Raw genomic sequence first — 22,686 nt, 5'->3', positions numbered from 1 at the left:
TATTTCATTTGCACGCAAAAATGTAAAATAATTTAAAATACGTATAACAAGACCACAGGCACTTTGGAAAGGTAGGAAACAAATTGTCCACAACTCTTCAATTAGTGGGCATTTTATTTTCTTCTAGCATTTTTTCTTTTTTGTATCTTATAAAAATACAGTTGCAACCACAGAGCAGGCATTATTGAATGTCCTGCTCTTTCAATAAACGTTTTATCTTGTAGCAACTTTGTTCGGAAGTGTTTTTGTCACCATCCCACTTGGGGATATTTTCTTCAAATAGATACCTGGCATTTTTGTTGCACAGGCTCTGGAGGTAGAACGATCTGGGCCAGATCCTTTGTCCTGCTGCTTATTGGCCATGGGAACTTGGGCAAGTCAGTCACCCACTCCAAGCCTCAGCTTCCCCTTCTGTAAATGCTGATTGCACATCAGCCTCCTATGCTGTGAAGCAGGATAACTGATCTACCTCATTGTCTGAGAATGCAAGAGTTTGCCTTCCTCAGGTCAAGCTCCTTATTCTCTTTACCAGGTTCAGCTCCTGCCCTGGGTTTCAGGATCTGAACAAATATGGCTAGAATCACTACCTCCAAGACCTACTGCTGATTTGGGGCAAAGCAAGAAAACAGACTGACCTGGGGCACCTGAAGGTCCTGGGGGTCCCATGGCTCCAGGAGGTCCTGGGGGGCCTGGGACAGTGAGCGTCGATGACCCCTCTGAAAACAGAAGGCACATGAAACCTTGAGCCCCACCCTTCTCACTCAGAGGCGCTGGACCCGAGCCAGGCTGTGGTGGGCAGGCTGGCGTTTCTTCTCATCACTGCTGAATTTCCCTCCTTCCTCCTCTATGGGGATCCAGAAAGCTCCCTGCCACATCCTGCCCAGAGCACTGCAGACCCAAGGTAGGTGCCCAGCATAAGAAAGACAGGAAGGAGGGTCCCTCTAGGACCTGCCTACCTGAAGTCACGATCTTGCCTGGAGCTCCTGGTTCACCTGGGAAGGGAGGAAAAGGCTGAGAGTGGTTGTTCTGAGGATCAATTAGTGGCTCAATAATCCATTTTCAAGGCTTCTGATTGCATTTGGGACCCACTTCTGGGCCTCTCACCCTCAGACTAAAGGCATTTTAATGAACCGAAGGGAAGCATGCAGGATGCATTAAGCCTAATCGCTCAGCTGGAGCCCCCAGAGGCCAGAGCATCCGTCTTCATTCAGAGAAGTGGCTTCACTTGAGGATGTGGAAAGCTTGCCTTTCAGTGAGCCCAGGATGAGGCTGACTGGAAAGTCCTTCACACTCCCACATTCCATCACCTCTGCCTGGGAATTGCCTTAGGTGGGAAAATTACTCAAAGGTCAAAGGACAGAGGCGATGAACCCCCCTCCCCCGCCCCAGGTAGAGCGGGATTCCGAGTGTTCTGTGGGACAGTTGTAGGAGCTGTGCAGGATTAAAAAGGAGGCTCTGCAGTGTGTTAAGTCTGAGAAGCTCTGAGTTATATAAAGGTTAACAAGATCTCTTTTCTGCTTTGTGTCTCAGAGCACTGAAAATGAAAGCGTGTGGAGGCCTTTCGAGAAGAGGACATTTCCAAACCTATCGACCGGATACAGTGCTGACAACTGGCAATCCATGGACTCGCTTGGGGAAACCATTCTTTAGGGGCCCTTTTTCCCCCAAGTTCAGTGAGCGATTCAATCATTCACATATGAAAGGAGAATATTGCTGTCTCCCTAAGGGAAAGCAGAGGGATGGTCTCCGCTCACCATCCTTCAGCCAGGGCTCATGAACAGAGAGGAGAAAGCACTCGAGCCTGTTTTGTTGGGATGCAATCCAACATTAGGCGAAATGGCCCCTCTTGTCCATGTTGTCCGGGCAGGGTCTGAACTCCCTCTTCGATAGGAAGTCACAGGCCCTCAAAAAGGGAGGGTTTCTGTTATCCTAGGAAATTCCAAAACCTGTGAGACTCTTACAAAAGGTACCATCCATTCATGAACAGATCCATGGACCTAGTGTGGTCTGCCTGGGATGTATAAACTCAGTTATCATTATTTTGGAATTACATTTAGTTAGCCCTAAAGAACTTGGCCCAACCAGTCATTGGAAATCATTTATGGAAAGTGGTTATTTTAGGGTCCCACCAAGAGTGACAGTGACGGCCGTGACAGAGCACAGCTCCATAGAATGTTAAAGTTCAGGAGCGTGGTAGGGTCATAGGGACAGAAAGAGAAAGACCATCCCTGAGACTGGATCCTTGAACTTGCTCAGGGTTGGGGGCTGATAGGCAGAACTGGTCGAGAGGATCACCACATTGCCCTAGTCAGACCCCTGAGGATGGGCTCCCTCTGAGTACCCTGACTTGCCCTCTCAGTAGCATTTGAACACTCCTCTCTTCCTGTACTAAAGCCACTGCTCGGGAAGGGCCTGGTGTAGCCGTTCACACCAAGGCAGACGTGAATGATAAGGGCAAAGGTGGCTCCTTCCCCAGGGGAAGAGATTTGTTAGGAGGGGACCAAGCCTACATGCCAGGGGGATGAAGCACTAATGGGGGCATTTAGAGGCAAAACAGTGCATAGAAAGGCTTTGGGGGGCGGCAGTGCCTTTCCAGAACCTCCTGCAACAATGGCCTAGAGACATCCAAGTATGAAAGCAATGCTCAGGTTTGTGGGGTGGGTGTTTGGGGAGAGGTGGGGCTTGAGGACTCAGGGCTCGGTTCACAAATCCCTGGGCTCCCAGCCTCACGGCCCTCTGCCAGAACCACTAGATGCCACTGTTGATCCAGGCTCTGGCCAAAGAAAGACCTCCCTCCTGTCCATCCCTTCCTTTTATAAAAATGGCCAGTGAAAAGAAAGAATATCTCATTTAGAAATTCACTTACCTTTTATTCCTGGTTGACCGGGGGTACCAGGAAGTCCTGATGTGATTAGAACAAGTAAGTCAGGATGATGAAGGCCCAGCAACCAGATACCCTCGGGTAGTAACTAGTGCACTGTCACTCAGGACAGCCACACTGCTGATTGAAACCCTGAGACTCACCAGCTTTGCTGTTTGCTTTAGTCTAGATGGTCACCCCTGGGGAGCCTTGTTCTGAGCCCTTGTCCCTCTTTGGGAAATGGGGCAACAGCTTGGCTTGAAGTGGGCAGAGGCCCGTGGGCTCTGCTTTGGGGGGTTCCATCCCTCAGGGTTATGAGCCACTGGGAACCTGCAGAGCGGCCTCTGTCTCCCCTCTCCCCTGCAGAGGAGGGGCTGGGCTTCCTGTGTCCAATGCAGCAGCACCCTCTCGCCTTCAGCCACTGAACTCCTCTGTAAGAGCATCGGAAGCATGTCCCTGTGCATTCAACTGCTGGGGGGCCTGCTGCCTGATTTCATTTTCAATCTTTGCCTAATTTCTTTCAGGACATTAGGGGATAGGTGTAGTGAGCTTGTCCATTATGGGGGCATAATGGTCCAACTACAGGACAGGCTTTAACACTGAGGCTGTTCCAGAGAAACTGGGCTTTCCTGAACAAGGCTAAGCACCCACGCCCTGGCAGGCCAGTGGGGGAACTTGGGCCTCTAGCGGGAGCATCGCTATGGGCTTGGGGTTCCTCTCAGATTCCTATACCTGAGGGGAACAGGGCATAGGCAGACAAAATTGGTATACAATCTAATCTCATTTCTACTAGAATGGTGTTCTAGATTGTTCTTTGCCTATTTTTCCTTCCTAAGGTGCTTCTCAAGGCTCACAGTGAAAGGGACTGTATGCCAGGGAGTTGGCAGAGGAGAGAAAACTGGTGACTTCAGGAAAACCCTGGCCCAAGCAGTTACCCCGGGAGGAGGTGGGAGGCAGCAGGTGGGAGTGATCCAGTGACTCACCCTGAGGTCCCTGCGGTCCTGTGAGACCTGCAGAAAATCAGACACAAGAGGGAAAAGTTGAAGGGCTGAGGCTGTCCCTGGTAGCCACACCCATGCCTGCAGAAACCGGTAGACATTGCGGTGGAGGGGTCAGTGGGTACAGGAGGACATGCCTCATGCCGGGGCAGCCAGCCTCCATGGCCCTCCCAGCTCTGAATGGAGAGCAGTGGGCTTTTGGCTTTGCAGTGAAGCGACCCATCGCTTTCTCAGGCAATGGTTCTGAGCCTTTTGGGTTCACAAACCCTTTTGGAATCTGAGGAGAGCCATGAGCCCAGAATGCTCAACACTCATGGACCCCAATGCTGCCCCAGGCTCCCTTTCTATGTCTCCTGTCTGGGCACGCACCAAAGGAGGCTGAGGGGGCCCCTACTCTCAGAAGCCCCGATGAATGCCCACCCGCCTTGACCACACAGCTTTCTTAGCTGGTTTTCATTTGTTCTTCCTGCAGCCCTGAGAATTTGCTCTTTGCTCTTGGTGGAGACTCTAACAATGGCTTCCTCCTTAGCCTGGTGGGTGTTGGTGGGGGTCCAGGTACAGCCCCAGGAGAGAAGGACAACAGGGAAAGGGCTCAGAGGAGCAAGATAGTGAGGTGACCTTCAAGTCTGCAATTTTAAGAGTGTCCTTCCCCCTTTCTAGAACTCCTTGTATTCAGCTGTTAATCTCACTCTTCTGAATTGCCAGACTTAGTTACTCAGAGGTGCCAGGGCCTATAGCCACTGCGCACAAAACAACCTAACACTATGGCAGTTCCCTGCTGAGCTGCTGGAGGAAAATGGGATAAGGCACACACAGGTGCATTTGTGCACATGTTCATGCACACACACACAACCATGCACATATACACCCCATCCCCCACAACCCACACACCTGTGCACGCGCGTGCATACACACACACACACACACACACATGCCTACATCCACACACACAAAGCACACACACACTAAGCAGGGCCATGGCTCCTCTTCCTGCTCTGTTACCTGGCTTTCCTGGGTCTCCAGAAGGTCCTGGTGGGCCACGGATTCCAGGCATCCCTGTAAGACCTTGTTCACCTAGAGAATGGCCAACGTGGAAGGGTTTACTTTTAGGAAGACTAAACTGATCATCACATCTGAGCTGATAGGGTTTTCCTAATTGACTTGCTGGCAAGTAGAAAGGAGAAGGGGAACAGAACTGGACACTGCACATTTGCACATGCCATGCGCTCCTCTGGCATTATAGTTAAGGGGACTGGGGGCTGCATGCTGGGACATGGACTGTGATGGGAGTGACGCTGGAGGCAGCAGATCAGTGACCAACCTCTTGGGCCTTGGTGTCCATCTGGGCCAGCAGGACCTGGTAAAGTAGAAGCAAAGTCTGTCGGTTGCTCCTGGAGTGACTTCTGTGATTCCTCCCTCTCCTGCCCCAGTGGCCTTGAAGCCCATTGTGTCCCAGGAGTCCACACAGCCATTAGCCATGCGACAGCCCTGTCTGTCACACTCTCTGGATACAGTACTCTCCCTGCCTCTTCTCCTAAACCAGCAATTGTCTCTTTTCCTGTTGAGAATTGTTCAGTGCCTCCCCATTGCACCTCAAAGTCATGGATGGATTAAAGTAGATTTTCATGACATTGAGCCTCTATGTTCAATGCTTGTTGCATTTACTTGAAGGCCTAGAAGTCAAGGTCCTCCACATTCTTGTCTCCTCTGCTCCAGGCGTTATTGTAACCTCTATCCAAAACAGTGGCCTTCTGGGACCATGTCTTGCTCTTTCCCATTTCTTTGTCTTTCCCTGCTCGTGCCGTCATCCCTGCATGGAATTTTCCAAACTGGTCATGATTAACATCTTTCTAACTTGTTGGAACCACCTAAAATGCCCCCTCCTCCATCCTTCCTGTTGGAAGAAATTTCTCCTTTGACTGTATCCTCACAGCGCTCTGTACCTTGTATGACACTTGTCACCTCCTGTAAGCCTTATCTCCCCTTGAGGCAGGTAAAGCATCTCACTTGCCTAGCACGGTGTCAGCACTAACAGCTGGGTAAGTGAACGAGAGTGAAGATGCTACATCTCTACAGGTGGGGCTTAAACCCTTCTCGGGTTTGATACTCAACACTGGCTTTCTTTCTTTCTTTCTTTCTTTTTTTTTTGAGAAATGGATTCTTGTTCTGTCACACAGACTATAGTGCAGTGGTATAATCATAGCTCATTGCAGCCTCCAACTCCTGGGTTCAAGTGATCCTCCTGAGTCCCTGGGATTTCAGGTGTGAATCACTGCAACCAGCTACTTCTGAGATTCTTCATCAGTTTCTGCAGCCAGGCTGACAGGCACCTCAGTAAAGGTCAGCAAAAGGGTTAAAATCTGGATTTGGCCATGAGACTGGCCCTGGGATTCCTGGAACACTTGAGGTGCCTAAGGACTTCAACACTGTCTTCCCCAGGGAGTGGGGAGCTCACAGCCAGCTCTTAGGTGAATGGGCCATGCCCTACAAGGCCTCTCCCAAAGAGGAAAGAAACCCACAGAGGTACCTGCAGCTCTCTGAGCCCCAGAAAGGATGCCCAGACACAGAAATGACTGGTCAAGGGAGACTCGACCAGGGGTGGGCAGATTAGAGAGCAGGAGAGGTAGCTCTAGAAGACGGATTTCTTCAGGGTTGTGGTGACCCCTCAAATGGGGAACTCACTGCATCCATTCCTTTGGGACACTTACCTATTGCCCCTTTAGCTCCGGGCTCACCAACAGCACCAGGCAAACCTCTCATGCCAGGCTCGCCTGCAAAGGACAAAGAACTAGCTGGTTGGACACTTGCAAGCTGTGTATGCTTCCACAATGGTAGTCTGCTCCCTCCTTTACCTTCTCCCCATCCAAGCCCTGCCCCTCCTTAGCAAGAAGAGGTCAAGGAGGCAGCTTTTGCTTTGCTTCCAAGGTCAGGGCCACTTGGCTCCCCTGGGCAGTGGCATGGGCTAACCCAGAAACCACACCTAATCAGAACCGTGGGCATGCGCATGAGTCTATTTCCTTGAAAACTGAAAATCACGCCTTGAGTCACAGCTTTATTACTATCAATTTCCTTTTTAATCCTGCCAGTTAGCAGGAGGTCAGTGGTTGAGAGGATACCAGTGGTACAAACTTTCTGCTGCTTCGGGAAGAGCTTAATTTTCTCAACTGTGTTCCCCAAAAGAATCAGAGACAACTCTATATTTTCTTTTTTTGCTCCAAACCTTTACTGTTTGGACTATACATTTGGATACCTCCTTGTCCTCCATTCCAGGCTTTATTTTCTCTTGTCTTGTGTTTTTTTTTTCCTAGATTACAAGTTCCCTGAAGGGCTTCAAATAGATTTTGTCTCATACTTCTGGATTTTTTCCAACCTAGTGACTGATGGATTTGCAAAAGTCATGGATGGATTAAAGTAGATTTTCATGACAGACTGACCTGTGAGACCTCGAGGTCCTTTCTCACCCTGGTCACCTAAATAAACAAGGGGGAGGGGGAGAAAACCACTGTTGTGAGCAAAGAAAACAATCTCACCCAATAACAGGGTCCCCAGCTGCAGGATCGTCCTCACTGTATCTGTGAACTCCTGCCAGCGGATGTTGGTGAGGACACAGCATTAACGCAGCCTTAATGCAGCCAAAGGAGCACATCTGATCTTTGGCAGAGTCAGGACGCACCCACAAACTGAGCCCCCAGCCTCTGCTGTTGCAGATTGGTGCCATGGACACAAGAGGACAGATGCCTTGGAATGCTGTATCCTTACCACCTTGAGAGACACTCACCACCTCGGAACTTAATGTGATGTTAGTGCTTGGTTTCCCCTCTATGTGCCTCAGTTTCCCTATCTGAGAGGTTGAATAAGAATGAGATATTAGATCCCTCTCATTCCAGGGTCAGGAGCCACGGTCCTGTGCACCCTCTGACCCTGCAGTAAGGGTCCCATCTGGGCTTCTATGAGCGAGGCAGGCCCTAGTAATGACCAAGCAGCAGTGAGTGACGTACCTTTAGGTCCTGGTGGTCCCATCAGTCCTTTGTCACCTAAAAAGGAAATGGACACCTTGGTGTCAAATGCCCTGCAGGGGACAACCAGGAAGAGGCAATATCTGTCTCTGAAGACAGGCTCCCCCAATCCTGACTTCACCTTCCCCTCTGACACTTGTCGGCCTGCATAGGCTGTGGGCTCTGTCCATCAGATCCTCACTGTCCCTCCCAGATCTCCCTTCAGCTTACCTTTGACACCAGGAAGTCCCACTTCACCTTGGAGCCCTTGGAGACCTACAGGACCTGCCCGACAGAAGAAACCATACACACAGATGAGTATCCCTAGCTTTGGAATGATCAGACATGTATGCACACACATGCACACATACAGGCACACACCCTAAAGTGAAAGTCAAAGGATGCTTCCCATGGACTCCTTCCCAAGTCCTTGCTAAGTCATTTTGGCCCAGGCTCCTTGCCCCTGCTGATGAACAGGCATTGGAACACATTGTAGAGCCTTGGCAGAGGCATTGGCCATAGCTCAAGATTCTCAAGACAGCAGGACAAGCTCTGTGGCCCATAGCGGGCAAGACAGAGGCAGGTGCTTGCTCAGATGAAGGCAGAATGGGGACTTCTACTGCTGAAGATGCTGGAGGGTCTCAGGCCCAAAGCCAGGTCAGAAGGAATCTGGACGGGACCCATCAGGGTGCCCAACCTCTGCCGGAGGGGACACATATGCAGATTTGAATTCTGTATCTCTAAGAGGCTAGATTTATAGTTGCTTCTTTTGCTTTAAAAATATTTGGTTTTCGGCCAGGCGCGGTGGCTCACGCCTGTAATCCTAGCACTTTGGGAGGCCGAGGCAGGTGGATCACGAGGTCAAGAGATCGAGACCATCCTGGTCAACATGGTGAAACTCCGTCTCTACTAAAAATACAAAAAAAATTAGCTGGGCACGGTGGCACGTGCCTGTAATCCCAGCTACTCAGGAGGCTGAGGCAGGAGAATTTCCTGAACCCAGGAGGCGGAGGTTGCGGTGAGCCAAGATTGCGCCATTGCACTCCAGCCTGGGTAACAAGAGCAAACCTCTGTTTCAAAAAAAAAAAAAAAACCCAAAAAATTTGGTTTTCCTTTTAACATTGCCACCTTTGCTCCAGAAACAGAACCTATTTACAAGAAGCAGCACACTGACCTGGGGGTCCCTGTGGGCCAGGAGAGCCGCTGGAACCTGAGAAGGAGAACGAGACAGCGATCAGCAGAGGCACAGGTACAGGCAGGGATATCTGGCCACAGAGCGGGGCAGGTAGGGGTTGGGGACACTGTCTTCCAGGTGAGGGCTGTGTGAGTGTGCATTACAGGCCAGTAGTGACCCCAGTGCCTGTCCTCCTTAGGGAGGGGGTTGCAGCTGGGTGGGATCAAATGACCCTTGTTCTTTCCTGGTCAGAGTAGAACATTTGGGCTGAGGCCATAGAACATTTGGGCTTTGAGGAGGGGCCCATTTTCCCTGGGTCACCCAGACATGTTACTTTTGATGCGTGCATCTAGGCTGCAGTCAGTCAAGGAAATGGTCTAACTTCTGATTTCCTGAATGATCCATCTACCCGCTTAGGGATCACATAACAGGACCATTGAAGAGAGATGGAAACATAGCCCCAAGCCCATTATGGGGCTAAACTTACAGCCCCAATCTTGACTCCCCAGGGACTGCTTTGTTGGGATGCTCTTTAGACGCACCCACCACTCCTGCACAGGCCTGGGGCAGGGGATTAGGGCTGTCTGGGGTCCCAGGGCCTGCTTCTCTGTGATCCATCCAGAATGTGGCTTCCCCTCTGGCAAACTGATTCCTTCCTGCACACTGGACTTACCTTTGGGACCCACAGAACCTGGGACACCAGGAGGGCCATGAGGACCTGGTTCACCAGCAGCCCCTGTGGAGAAATGGAGGGATGAGTACTTTGGGAGAGGCCCCAGTGTGACGGCCCGCCTATCCTGGCACTGTCATTTGGAGGGGATGCTTCTCACCCTGCTAGTGGTCTTGGATCCATTTGGTGCCCCAGTGAGGCCACTTAGCAGCAAAACTCCTTCAGTTTCTACCCCCAGAGACTTTATAGTCTATGAAGTCTGGCACCTAGTAGGCACTCAATACATTTTATTCTCTGGTTAAGCAGTATTTTAAAGAGAAAGTAAAACTAAAAATAAAGCTTCCTGCTCACAGTCTATTAGCATTGAGAGGGTTTCTGGTATCTGCCTTGGTTTCCTCTGACAAAAGCAGTCTCATAGTTAAGGATGAAATTGCAACACCTTCCCCAGTCCCTCTAGCACTGGACCTATGTCTGGGGCCTTTCCCACCTCCCTCTTGGCCTCCTTCCAGCCAGGAGAGGCTCAAAGGCCTGTGCCCCACTCTGCCTCACAGTGAACTCTGCTCGGTCCTGCCCCTGCCCCCTGAGCCCCACCTTGGCCTGACTCCTCACTCTCCTCACCACCCAACTCCGGGAAGGCCGCTGCTCCTGTGACCACTTTCTCTGTGGATTCCAGGCATGGCAGATGAGTCCTCAGCCCTAGGCCTGGCCCCACAACCCAGCCCAGGCCCAGCATTAGCCTGCTGTCTCAGCAGGGCCTAGCACAGACCCTGACTTAGGGTGGATGCTCAGCAAATGAAGGAAGGAGGGAGAGAGAGAGATGGAATGAAGGAGGGACGGGTGTTGACAGAGAGAAGGAAGCACAGGCGTAGCTGACTCTGCAGGTGAAGGAATTGTCTCTTACCTCTTTCCCCTTTCTCTCCAAACCCAGGAGGCCCTGGCTCACCACGAGGTCCCATGGGGCCTTCTCGCCCTCTCTGGCCCATGGGGCCTTCCATGCCGGGATCTCCTAAAAACAGGGATGGTCAGCCTCCGAGTTATGATCCTGTGTCCCAGCTAAGGGCTCCGCAGGCAGCCTCCCATGGCAAACGCTTGCCTGGAGCCCTTCCCTGACCTCCTTGTTTCTCCTCGGACCCCGTAGCCTCGGCTCAACCCGGAAGCCAGAGCGACCCTTTGAAAATTTGAGTAGATCATGTTCTACCTCTGCCCCAAACCTGCACATGGCCTCTCAACTCATCCAGAGTCAAAGCCGAAGTCCTTACACTGGCCTGTGAGGCCCCACACAGCCTGCCTCCTCTCCGACCATCCCTTTAGATTTTCCAGCTCAGAGGTCTCCTCCTTCCTGATGCTCCTTAAAAATTGCCCTGGGGCCTTGGCCTTGGCTTCTCCCTCTGCCTGGAATGTTTTCCCTAGATCTCCCCTGCCTGGCTCCTTCTTGCCCTTCAAATTTTTGCTCAAATGGTGACCTCTCGGGGAGGCCTTCCTTGGCTTCCCTGTGTAAAATTACGCTCCCCGGCTCTCACTCCCAAAGTCCCCCCAGGCTCTGTCTTTCCCATGTCATGCATCACCCCCTAACCTGCTATAGACTTCACTATTTATCACAGTTATTGTCTTTCTCCCCAGCCCAAATGTCAGCTCCACAACAGCAGGGTTTCTCTGTTTGCTTCACTGATGTCTCTCCTGAGCCTAAAACAAGGCCTTGCATACAGCGGGCACTTAATGAATGTTTACTAAATGAATGAAAGAATGAGGAATAAATGAGTAAAGAAAAAAGTGTTCTTACCCACGCTGCCTTTTTGACCCTTTGGTCCTTCTGGACCTGGGTGGCCCAAGGGCCCAGGGATACCTGTGGACACATAAGGGTATCTCAGTCCCTGTTTTCCTCCCAGAAGCCGTCAGCTAGGACTGAGCAGCTGCAACAGCAGCAGCCCTGGAGATCATCAGAGAATACATACCTGGAGTGCCAGGGAACCCTCGATCTCCTGCAGGAACAAAGGCAAAAGAGAGAGGTCAGCCAGAGGACTGTTCCCAATTCCCCAAAGAAGTCTCTAGTGGGATTCGGATAGGGTTGCCAAACTTAGCAAAGAAAAATGCAAATGTCCAGTTACCAAACAACACATATTTTTAGTTATAAGTATGTCCCATGAAATATTTGGGACAAGTTATAGTGAAAAATTGTTTGTTGTTTATCTGCAAAGTTAACTGGGAGTCCTGTATTTTACCTGACAACTGCAGGTTCAGGCACTCTGGCATCATCAGTCCCCATCCCCAACATGGTTAGGAGGGGTATGCAGGCTACAGCCTTGGGGAAGGAGGACTGGGACAATGACCCAGGAAAATGCAAGGGTGTGGGTGGCAAGGATCTGAATGGAAAGAAGAGACTCGGAGGGCCCCAAAGTGGAGGAGCTGACTTCCTGCCCCGGGGTCGCCTAGGAAGTGAGAGGGGGCTGCAGAATGGGGGGGATCCTGTCATCTTGAATTTGGTACTTAGTATTCTTCTAGCTGCAGAATCACTGAGGATGACTAAGATAAAAGACTCCGGCCCACGTCCACACCTCTGAGTCAGAGGCTCCGGGAATGGGGCCCAGACTCTTTTGGAGATTGCTGTGCACATGGAAGCTCATCAACCCCAGTTCAGCTGGACCAGGGAGAGCTGCTCTGTGTTCAGCCGAAGGTCCCTTGGACTGGGACCTTCCCAGTCCTCTCTACACGCCTGTCCCAACTGTTGTCAAATTACTTCTTGGAGTGCAAGGTGGGTTTTCTGAAACTTGGTGATTGTTTGAAGCAATTAATGCTCGCTGATATTTAAGGTAAAAATGTCCATGTTATAATTACCTTTAGGGCCTTGGCTTCCCATGTCACCTGAAACCAGAAAGATATGAAAACTGTGAGATGGGGCAAGAACCCAAAGGCCATATTCTGCCTTGTATTTTAAAACCATTTGACAAGACTTAAACTGTATTTCAAGGTGAGGCAACGTGCGGTGTGAGTCCCTCCCAGTCTGTCTATGTCACTTGGGCTCATTGCTGGGCTTTTCTTAGATGCTGCCTTATCGAAGACATTCTGACTCTAAAACCAATTCTCAGTCCTCCCAACAGATACCATAAGATCATTCAGCTATTCATCTTCCATTTAGAAAAAAGAAAAAGGTTTCTAATCCACCCAGAAAACTCGCTTCCAACTGCAGGAAATGAAGGCAGGGACAAGGCTCAATCCGCGGTGATACCTTTAGGGCCAGGGCTTCCTCGGAGATTTCCTGCAAGAGAAAGGAAATCCTGAGTCAGCTTCTCATCTCATGTCCCTCACACACACACAATAAGGAGATCATGGTATGGGAGGAAGAAACTGAGGCAAAGACTAGAGATCAGATCCTAAATTTGGCTAGTCCAATGATCTTGGGCAATTCTTTTTTCCAGAACTCAGTTTTCCCAAGAGTAAAGTGGGACCACAGTCTTGGTCCCACCTACCTCTCAGGGCTATTGAGAGGATCGGAGGAGGAGAGAGGCTGAGAGTGGGCTGGATGGTGGCACCCATAGCGCATGCACACGTCACACGGATGCAAAGGAGAAAGGGACTCAGGGGAGCTGGCCCTGCGCCCGGCGATGCTCTCACCATTTTCCTGTTCTGTCATCAGTTTTTTCCTCACGAACAACCAGAGCGCCTCCTGGCTTTCGCTGTCCAGCCCAATTTTGTCCAGATCTGCTCCTACTGCAGGTGCTATGCCCTGGAGGCCGTCCTTGCTGTCTCTCACCAGCTTATCCGCGTAGGACAGCTTGCTGTTCCTGATCCTTTCCAGCTCGTCCACACGGGCCTTCAGCCTTCTCACCTCCTCCGCTGCAACAAATGGACACAGACTGAGTCACCGAGGGCCCCATCCTTCACCTTCCACACACTCGCTCCTCGTAGGGAGCCTGACACAGGGCACAGGGGCCTGTGGTGGCTTCTTCACGCTGGAATACTCATGCAGAGACGATCTGCCATGGTCACCAGCAGGATTAGCTGCTCACCATCACAGCAGAGCCTTAAAGAAACCTGGCCTGGGAATCAGTCTTCTCATCTGAGCTGTGTGACAAAGCTTGTCCTCACTCTCCCTGGAAGGCGGCATGAGAGCTGATAGAACTAGATAGGGCTGCTTGGAAACAGCAAAAGGCAAAAAGGCTAAGAAAGTCCTGACGTTGTTACTAAGGGCAGCCAGATGCTTAGAGTCGGGCCTACACGTACAGCGAGGGTGGGGCTGGGCATCAGGCGCTCCATCCAAATTCAGCTCCACCACTAAGTGGCAGAGTGCCCTTGGCTAGGTACCTCCTGGGGCCTCAGTTTCTTCATCTGTGGTAACAAGGGTCTACACCAATGTGTTCAAGTCCCCTCACCCCCTAACGCCTGGGCCCACTCACAGATCCCTGCCCTTCTGACAGGCAGTGTGGCCAGCCTGCCTCTTACCACACAGGCTGCCCTGCTGCCTTCGCCACGTACCCAGAGCAATGAGGCCGAAGAGCAGCCCCAGGAGCAGCAGCCAGGTGAGCAGCAGACCCAGGAGCCACTTCCACCAGCTGCAGCAGGAGCTGCAGGGGCACCAGGCTGGCGCTGCTCCCCACGGGCCGCCACCAGTGCCACCAACACCGCCACCTCCTCCGTGGCCACCGCCACCACCGCTGCCGTAGCTGTGGATATCTGTGGAAGGACAGGGAAAATGAAGCAAATGCAGATAGCTCCCGCCTTTTCCATCCAGATTCTCTGACTTTTGGTGACTTTCTGGCCTGAGTGACTGTGCTGGGGGCTTTCAAGTTCCTGTGCTGTTCCACGCAGGACAGGGCTGGCTCCTGGACTGAGCACAGAGCCTGGCTGGTGCTGACCAGAAGCCTGCAATCCTGGACTCCAGCTGTGTGACCCTGAGAAGGTCACTTCACCTTTGTTTCCTTTTTTATAACATGGGGTTAAAAGATTGCCTACTTCCTGGAAGGTTGTTGTTGAATGAAATGAGACAAGGCATGTAAAATAGTTAGTGGAGGAGTCAGCAGCACAGCACGAGGCTTAAACATCTTTATTATGAATAGGGCATCGATCTGCATCTGATTGGGCCCAAACCCAAAGCATTCCCGTCTCCATGCCTCAGTTCACACAGTGCTCTCTTCGCAGTGCTCACAGTACCTAGAATTACACTCAGCACTTCATGGGTCCCCAGTGAATTAAAACAATTTTTTATAATGAAAAGTGTTTTTAGTTCTCTAAAATGGGGTGGTAAGGACCTGCTTCTATCACAAGGCAGTGGGAGGAAATGAGGAAAGACTGAGGGGCTGGAGGCATGCAAGGCTTAGTCTCATCTTGAACTGCTGTAAAAAGACACAGTCGTCCTGTTGTGTTGCGGGGACAAACTAATTAGCAAGTGTTAATTGGTGGGGGGCGCTTGTTAGCTCCGTCTCCTGAGCTAAGCTCCTTCTGCAGTCACCTCTGACGCACAGCCTGCCACTCCCCTGCCCGCCACCCTGCTCCCTTCTCAGCCTTTAGGGAAACTCTTTAGAGTCTGGTGACTTCTGTGCACTGCTTCCAGGCAAGGGACCATCATCTGGTGCCTTAGCCATAAGCAGCCCCAATGGATCCTGTTACTGCACAGTTCGCTGTTCTCACCCACCTGCAGTGCTGGTCTTGCCCTTTGTGGACACAGTCTTCAGGTCTCCTGAAAGGACAAACACAGGTTTTGACTTGAGCTTTTAAACTGGAGAAGCTGGCTGCTCTGCCTATGTTGTAGCCATTTTTTTTTATCCTTTACTTTCTTTTTTTTTTTTTTTTTTTGAGACGGAGTATCGCTCTGTCGCCCAGGCTGGAGTGCAATGGTGCGATCTCGGCTCGCTGCAACCGGGTTCAAGCGATTCTCCTGCCTCAGCCTCTTCAGTATCTGGGACTACAGGTGCCCACCACCACACCCTACTAACTTTTGTATTTTTAGTAGAGATGGGGTTTCACCATGTTGACCAGGCTGGTCTCGATCTCCTAACCTCATGATCCACCCACCTTGGCCTCCCAAAGTGCTGGGATTACAGGCGTGAGCCACTGAGCCTGGCTTACTTTCTCAGTAAACTTGCTTTCATGTTAAAAATAAACAGTAAACTGAAGGAGCCCACAAGAATGCCCCTCATGTTGATTCTGGGTAGGGATTTAAGTAAAGACGACCCCCAGACACTTTGCAGAACAATGACATGCAGTAACATCCAGCAGCTCAGTCCTCACTAATCTGATATTTGCAATAATTGCATCCATGAAGGCACGGCCTTCATGGTGGCAATTAATGGTGGAAGAAAGCACCATGTTTTAATTCTCTTACGACCTTAAACCTTTACACCTCAAAACATTTTTGGAAGACCAGGTTACGGGTGCCATTTGGATTCAAACAGTAAGTGTGGTTGTGAGAAATGACTCTGATTTCTTGGTTAAGGGACTCTGAACACCAAGTTCCTGACCTGGGGTGGAAGGAATTGGGAATGAGAAGGCCAAGCTTGGTGGAGGGTTGCTCCTGAGTCCGTGATGCTATTTGAAAGTTGAGTGATTAGGCCGGGCATGGTGGCTCACGCCTGTAATCCCAGCACTTTGGGAGGCTGAGGCAGGCGGATCACGAGGTCAGGAGTTTGAGACCAGCCTGACCAACATAGTGAAACCCCGTCTCTACTAAAAATATTTAAAAATTAGCCAGATGTGGTGGTATGCACCTGTAGTCCCAGGTACTTGGGAGACTGAGGCAGGAGAACCATTTGAACCCGGGAGGCAGAGGTTGCAGTGAGCCGAGACTGTGCCACTGCACTCCAGCCTGGGCAACAGAACAAGACTCTGTCTCAAAAAATAATAATAATAATAAAGAAAGAAAAGGAAGAAAGTTAAATGTTTGTAGGCATATGTAGAATTTACTGGCCAATTTGTTCTTATCTTTCATCAGATTCTGAAAAGGATCTTTTGATTCCACAGCCCTAGACCTACCCTAAAGACTACCCTAGACCTACTTTAAAGACTTAAGAGTGAGGTTCCAATCTCTCACCTTGTTAAAGTGATAACTTATATAATTTGCATTTATTTAAAAATGTTCTATGACTTAACATTTTCCTTCCTTTACTGACCTCCCCGAAATCAGGGATTTGGAGAGAGTCCTACAGGGCGTTGTGAAGAAATGTGGTTATCAGACAAAGAATGCAGATATTTGGGAAGAAAAAAAAAATAAAGCTAACAAGTGCTTTGAAAAGCATTTTTCTATTAGTTCTGAAGATGATAGAGATAATGAAATGAGTAAACACCATTGCAGACACGGCAGAGGCAGGCTTTTGCTTCCATAGTGTGCACACGTGAATCACCTAGGAAGCTTGTTAAAATGCAGCTCTGACTCAGCAGATCTGAGCTAAAGCTGAGATCCTGCTTTTCTAACATGCTCCCAGGTGTGACCGATGCTACTGGCCCATGTACCACACTTTGATTAGCAAGGTCTTCAAAGACAAGTAAATGAAATGTGGCCTGGCTGAAGTCAAGGTGGACAACAATCATATTTGTTCTTACCATTAGCTTCAGCTTTTAGGCCTGAGTCAGCATTGTAGGCAGCTTGCTTTTCTTTTTTTAGGGTGTCTTCTGAAAAAGAAGCTGTGCACAGAACCCATTATAACCTGGCATATTTTCTTCTCAACCTCTGAATTCTGTCCCATGTTCCACCCTGCCCCTGCCCACTACCCTGCTTAGGAAGGTTAAGGTTAGCCTGATAAAAAGAGCCCCTCTTTTCTGGGGTTCATCTTCCCTGATCTGTGTTTGTGGTTAGACTTGCTGTTGCCCAAATGCCTCTCTGAGAGCTCTTTGCCTGAATTTTCTCAGCTCATCTGCATTCAGGGAAGACCTGGAACATGCTATTCAGACAGGTGCTTTTCATTAGAATGGGATGGCTGTGGTTTCCTGACTCACAGGGTCTCAGATCACCTTGCTAGGACATTTGGTCTCCTACACTATTTGCCTTTCTTCTGAAACCCAAGTCACACAGGCTCTGACGCACTTGTAGTGATGCTGGCTGGTGAGGCCGTAAAGACCTTCCCACTGTCCTTGGTCATGATCAGCAGCTCCATCTCCTTCTTGGCAGGTGTGTTGTCTTTCTCTACGATCAGGAACTTGCAGTCCTTGTGCAAAAGGTCATCACTCTGCATGCTTGTGGTGCAGGCTAGGGAGGAAGAAAATGGGAGAGAAGGAAGGACATGTGCCGGGAAACGGCAGAAAAGACAAGAAGAGGAAGGAGAAGAAAAAGAAGTGGGGTGGGGTGGTTAAATTAGCAGGTGTGTATGAGTCTCCTGTTCTTGCTGACAGTGGTTACTACGAAGCACCTTGAGGACCAAGGACACCCTCTATGCCTGGCTGGGCCTGGCCACCAAGAGTTTGGGTCAATATAAGAAGCTCTGGATGGCTGGCTTATGGGGCTGCCTCCCCTCCTGGAGATTATAGGATCTTTATTGAATGTGTAAGAGTCTCCATAGTCAGGTAAGTCCTTTCGTAACTAACTTGAGTTCATTTTTATTCTCCAGGTCGTAAGTGTTGCCTTATTGGGGAGACTTTTCCTGACCACCCCATCTAAAGCACTTCACCTCATACACACACTCCTGTCTCTACCACATCACTTACTGCTGTCCTTAAAAATCTGTGTCCTTGTCTGTAATTGCCTTGCATACTTTGTGTGTTTGTCATCTGCCTCCACTACTAATGTCAGCTTAGTGAAGGGAGGAATCTATCCTGTCGTGTTTACTGCTGTACTGCCAGCACTTAGAACGGTGTCCATCTGACACAAAGAAGGTGCTCAGTAAAGGCTTTCCAATAAATGAATTGTCGAATGGAAGACAACACACTCCAGGATAAGAACAACGGAAGCTGAATTATGTGGACAAAGTTGATACAGATTCTATAGAAAGTAGGGAGGGTGCCAGCAGCTTCTGAGAGCTCTATGGACTGCACATAACAGGTTAAGGCCAACAGCTTCCAGAAAAGGTCAGTGGCTAATGTGTAAGTGCCTGGCCCAAGGCAGATATGGAGGGTGGAGCTTCCTGTCTCCTTCAGATAGGACGTTCACCTTTATTCACTCAGAGAAATATCCAAGAGGCCCTTGGGGCAAGTTGCATTTGTAGGCCTAAGACCAATCATGGGTCCTATTTCCTTTTCCAGTATACCATGTGTACTGCAGAGTAATCCTCTCTGTGTACCAGCCTGACCCCTGGCAGCTGGGAGCAGCACTCACCAGCAGAGGTAGAAACGCCAGTGTTCACAGCCGCAGGGCTCTGGGGCATGTTTTTCTTCACCCCATATGCTGCAAAAAAGGAAAATGGGTCAGCATGGGAGGGTGGTTCCAGATGACTCAGGAGAAGCCTGGTCAGCTCTGGCAGAGAGATGCCCCCGACCCCCTTCAGTGAGAAGCAGATGATGAATCAACTCTCTCCAGCCATGGGGAGAGCAATGAGGGTTTAGATGGAACGTTCTTGGGTATAATCCTCTTCATCCTTCTAGCCACCTCCAGGAAGTCCTCCTAGACCTCATGCATTTCCTTCCCTCCTGAACTCCTACAGCCCTTAACACCTGCTTTGCACAGCCTATCACTTATTCCCATTGTCTTATAGAGCCTCTCATTGTCTCATGTGTGTTAGACTTTCTCCTCCAATTAAGTAGCAGGTAAGTTGGGGGCAAAGGATGACCTAGGTTTCGTGTCCCCACCCTACAGATTTGCACAGCAGCAACCTGTAAGGGGTGCACCATAAAATCAGCCAGATGATTGATTTGCAGTGACAGTGGGCTGTCAAGGATAGCAATGAGCTGGCAAGACCACCAACCTGACCAGTTTGGCTGTGAGAGACACAGGAACATACAAGTGATACCTCACAAGGTGATGCTGTTGACAGCATCCCTGTGTGCTTGACTCATGTCTGAGCCAGCTGATGATCAAGACTGACATCTCCAGATAAGGGCAGGGGGTGCTATTTCTTTGGTAGGAAAGGTCAACTGATTTTCAGGGACATTTTGGGTCTTTTAATTCAGTGAGTTGTAGCTGCAAAGAGGTGTCACTTCCCAGCCCCTAAGCTCCAACCCTAGCCTGCTGACCTGTGGAAGTAGCGGTGGTGCCATGGGACAGGGTAGTCGAGCTGGGGGCCAGATTGTTCTGCATGCCAAATACTGTGAAAGCAACGGAAGGCAGGTGAGTACAGGGTGCACAGGGGATGCGCCCTGGCTTAAGATGGACCCCCAGAGTCCCTAAACCACTTTTATGATCAATGTTTTTACTGACGACAGGGATTCCCAAACTTCCTCAGTTTCCATACTCTTTGTAACACAGTAATTTTGTTAATGCCCCCACCTACCTACCCCAGGCCAAAAATTACGAGTAATTCCACTTATCACATAGTTAGGTACATGCAACTTAAAAGCAGTAGTTCACACAGGGTCTGACAGATGTTGCCGACAGATCTCTCAAAATTTAAAAATATCGTAGGGGTTCCCTGTTTCCTCGGACACCCTGGGGTGCCTGGTGCACAGTGTGGGAACTGTAAATGTGGGATATGGACAGAGACACCTTGGGTGCTGAGAGGCACTAACTTGGCAAACTCCTAGTATTCCCGTTAGCCCTTCCTTCTCCTGACACAAACACATAAAACTCCCCCACCTCAACTATGATTTCCAAGGCTCCTTGTTTATTTGATTGCTTGTTTGTTTTCAACAATGTGCAGAAGCTTATTCCTCCTGGCCAGCAGCTTCTGTTGTTCCAGCCTATCTAGTATTTGGGGCACAAGATCAAGGATTTGATATAAGCCTTGGGACCTGGTTTTATCAGGACTTTGCAAAGCAAAATAGCAAAGGCAGAAAAAATAAAACATGTAGTCAATGTCTTCTGGATTTGGTGGGCCTCTAATCAGAGGAAGGTGATGAAAATCTGAATGCAAAACTTGTACTTGCAACTGTATCAGTCAAGCAAACAAACAAGGCCCACATCATGATATTTGTCACAATATCACAGGGAGAAGGCAGACTCCTTTAAAAAGAAAAGACGTAGGCTGGTAACATTTACATATAGGCTCTTAAGATGTATGTGAAAACATAGCAAATAAATATTTCTTTTAAATTGTTGCATGTTTTCATTGGAAGCTAAGCAGTAACATTATTTACCCCAATGTAGTTACTCCAACAAACTATGTGCTGTATTTATAGAAAGATCTGAAAGTAGTTACTCGATGAACTACTACTTTTCTTAAAAAGATCCGAAGTAAAATCCTTCTAAACTAACAATGCCTTTACCTTGAAAATGTTCTACATTATGATTCAGCTAGACCCTTCCTTTCCAATCCTCCAACTCTTCCAGAAAATAAAGGCACCACCTTAGAATACGCGTGTCTGTGTGGGCTCATGTCCCCTCGCCTGAGACCTTTCCCTTGGGGTCCGAGTTCTCCCTGTGGTTGAGGGCAGGCTCTGTGCAGCCCCTGGCCTCTGCTCTGGGCTGCAGTATGCATGGAGGAAAGTCCCTCATGCTCTTGGGCAAAGCATTCTAACATTTTTATGCAAATAGCCTAGAAAAGGCATCTCAAGACGGTGACACTGACCTGAGGAGGATGTGCTGAGTCCGGGGTGCAGAGTGGGTGAGCAGGATGCCATGTTATTTGGAACTCCAAAGACTGCAGGGGCAAGGAGGAAGGCTGATGAAGGGGACATCTGGTCCAGAAAGGGACAGAGATTCGGGTATCATGGAAGCACCAGAAGAAATGCCAGGATTGGGTTTTTATATTTTGGTAAATTTTTGTTTTTAGGAAAAACAGACTCTTGCCTTGCAGCACAGAATCAAACACTAGCCTGCACTGCACCTTGAGTCACAGCCAATAGGTGATCTCAGGTCAGTCAGACCTGGAGTGGACAGTGGGTCCAGCCAAAGGCTCTCTTGTGAGTGACCCCATTTTACAGAGATGGTCCTGGAAGCTCAGAGAAGTCAAATGACTTATTCAAGATCCCACAATCAATTCATATGAAATGAAACTAGGTCTCCTACATCCATTTTCAGTGTTCTTTCCATTTTTCCGGATACATTGGGCTATATATTCTAAAGGGGACACACTGGAAGAAACACCTTCTAGGTTTTTTTGTTTGTTTGTTTGCATTTTTTTTTTTTTTAATAAAGACAGGGTTTCGCTATCTTGGCCAGGCTGGTCTTGAACTCCTGACCTCATGATCTACCCGCCTCAGCCTCCCGAAGTGCTGGGATCACAGGCATGAGCCACTGTACCCGGCCTACACCTTTTAGATTGAATTGAACTGAAGTTCCAGGGGCAATCTCTTGGGATGTTTGGCCACAGAAAGCCTCTCCAGGAGGTCCTGAGAATGGCAAACATTCCAGGGGTCATTCAGCTCCAGGATAAAGACATGCAGAGTTCAGGGGTGAGGGAGGGTGTGGGCTGCCCACTATGTACCTGATCCTGCAGAGTAGGCATTGGTGTTGAGGAGAGACGAGCTCTGTGTTGTCATGTTGTTGTGATAGGTCCCCATGGAGGACCCTGCGGGCAAGGTGGAGGACCACATATGGGAGGGAAGGTTGGCATCCAGGATCGTTGCATCGTAGGTGCCTGACACTGAAAACAGACAGGTGCACACACCCCAGGTGAGAGACAAGTCAACACTCCCTGCTGGGGAACCTGGTCATCTCATTTTGCTGGGATTTTCCTGGTTTGGGCATTGAAGGTCCCACATTTCAGGAATTTTCTCAGTCCAGGAACCTGAGGTAGTTTCCATCTGAAATCTCAGAGTTGGTGAAAACATTATCTCTTGGATTAGAAATTTTTGCTGGCTCCTGGTGAAATTTGAGGTCGCCAGATTTTGCTGTGGGGTCCACCCATTTCTCCTTCTAAACCTGGCTTCCCATCTTGTGGTGGGCTGTCCCACCAATGGTCTTCCTCTCCACATGTTGCCAACTCCTCCATCTTCAAAGACACGGAGGGAACAGTTCTCTCAGGAGCAATAAATAA

The 22,686-nt window shown here is 49.6% G+C and overlaps 1 protein-coding gene across 1 annotated transcript in view; it reads right to left on the bottom strand.

Moving 5' to 3' along the window:
* Positions 1 to 22,686, bottom strand: part of COL17A1 (collagen type XVII alpha 1 chain) — a 57,829-nt gene that overhangs the window by 10,317 nt on the left and 24,826 nt on the right. Inside the window, exons 10-35 of the mRNA XM_021673004.2 lie at positions 22,135 to 22,293; positions 21,277 to 21,348; positions 19,787 to 19,858; positions 18,933 to 19,001; positions 17,709 to 17,870; positions 17,228 to 17,308; positions 15,324 to 15,368; positions 14,168 to 14,365; positions 13,307 to 13,528; positions 12,921 to 12,950; positions 12,530 to 12,556; positions 11,650 to 11,676; positions 11,478 to 11,540; positions 10,599 to 10,703; positions 9,701 to 9,763; positions 9,028 to 9,063; positions 8,085 to 8,138; positions 7,857 to 7,892; positions 7,293 to 7,328; positions 6,567 to 6,629; positions 5,180 to 5,215; positions 4,861 to 4,932; positions 3,844 to 3,870; positions 2,867 to 2,902; positions 957 to 992; positions 636 to 716 (exon numbers count right to left, since the gene is read on the bottom strand). Coding sequence (XP_021528679.2) covers positions 636 to 716; positions 957 to 992; positions 2,867 to 2,902; positions 3,844 to 3,870; positions 4,861 to 4,932; positions 5,180 to 5,215; positions 6,567 to 6,629; positions 7,293 to 7,328; positions 7,857 to 7,892; positions 8,085 to 8,138; positions 9,028 to 9,063; positions 9,701 to 9,763; positions 10,599 to 10,703; positions 11,478 to 11,540; positions 11,650 to 11,676; positions 12,530 to 12,556; positions 12,921 to 12,950; positions 13,307 to 13,528; positions 14,168 to 14,365; positions 15,324 to 15,368; positions 17,228 to 17,308; positions 17,709 to 17,870; positions 18,933 to 19,001; positions 19,787 to 19,858; positions 21,277 to 21,348; positions 22,135 to 22,293 — 1,908 coding nt within the window. The remainder of the gene's footprint in view (positions 1 to 635; positions 717 to 956; positions 993 to 2,866; positions 2,903 to 3,843; positions 3,871 to 4,860; positions 4,933 to 5,179; positions 5,216 to 6,566; positions 6,630 to 7,292; positions 7,329 to 7,856; positions 7,893 to 8,084; positions 8,139 to 9,027; positions 9,064 to 9,700; positions 9,764 to 10,598; positions 10,704 to 11,477; positions 11,541 to 11,649; positions 11,677 to 12,529; positions 12,557 to 12,920; positions 12,951 to 13,306; positions 13,529 to 14,167; positions 14,366 to 15,323; positions 15,369 to 17,227; positions 17,309 to 17,708; positions 17,871 to 18,932; positions 19,002 to 19,786; positions 19,859 to 21,276; positions 21,349 to 22,134; positions 22,294 to 22,686) is intronic.

Source organism: Aotus nancymaae, unplaced genomic scaffold, assembly GCF_030222135.1.
Source record: "Aotus nancymaae isolate 86718 unplaced genomic scaffold, 86718_ANA_hifiasm-v0.15.2.pri h1tg000010l, whole genome shotgun sequence".
Taxonomy (NCBI): domain Eukaryota; kingdom Metazoa; phylum Chordata; class Mammalia; order Primates; family Aotidae; genus Aotus; species Aotus nancymaae.
Note: the sequence above shows the minus strand (reverse complement) of the source record. Positions and strands in the feature narration are given on the sequence as shown.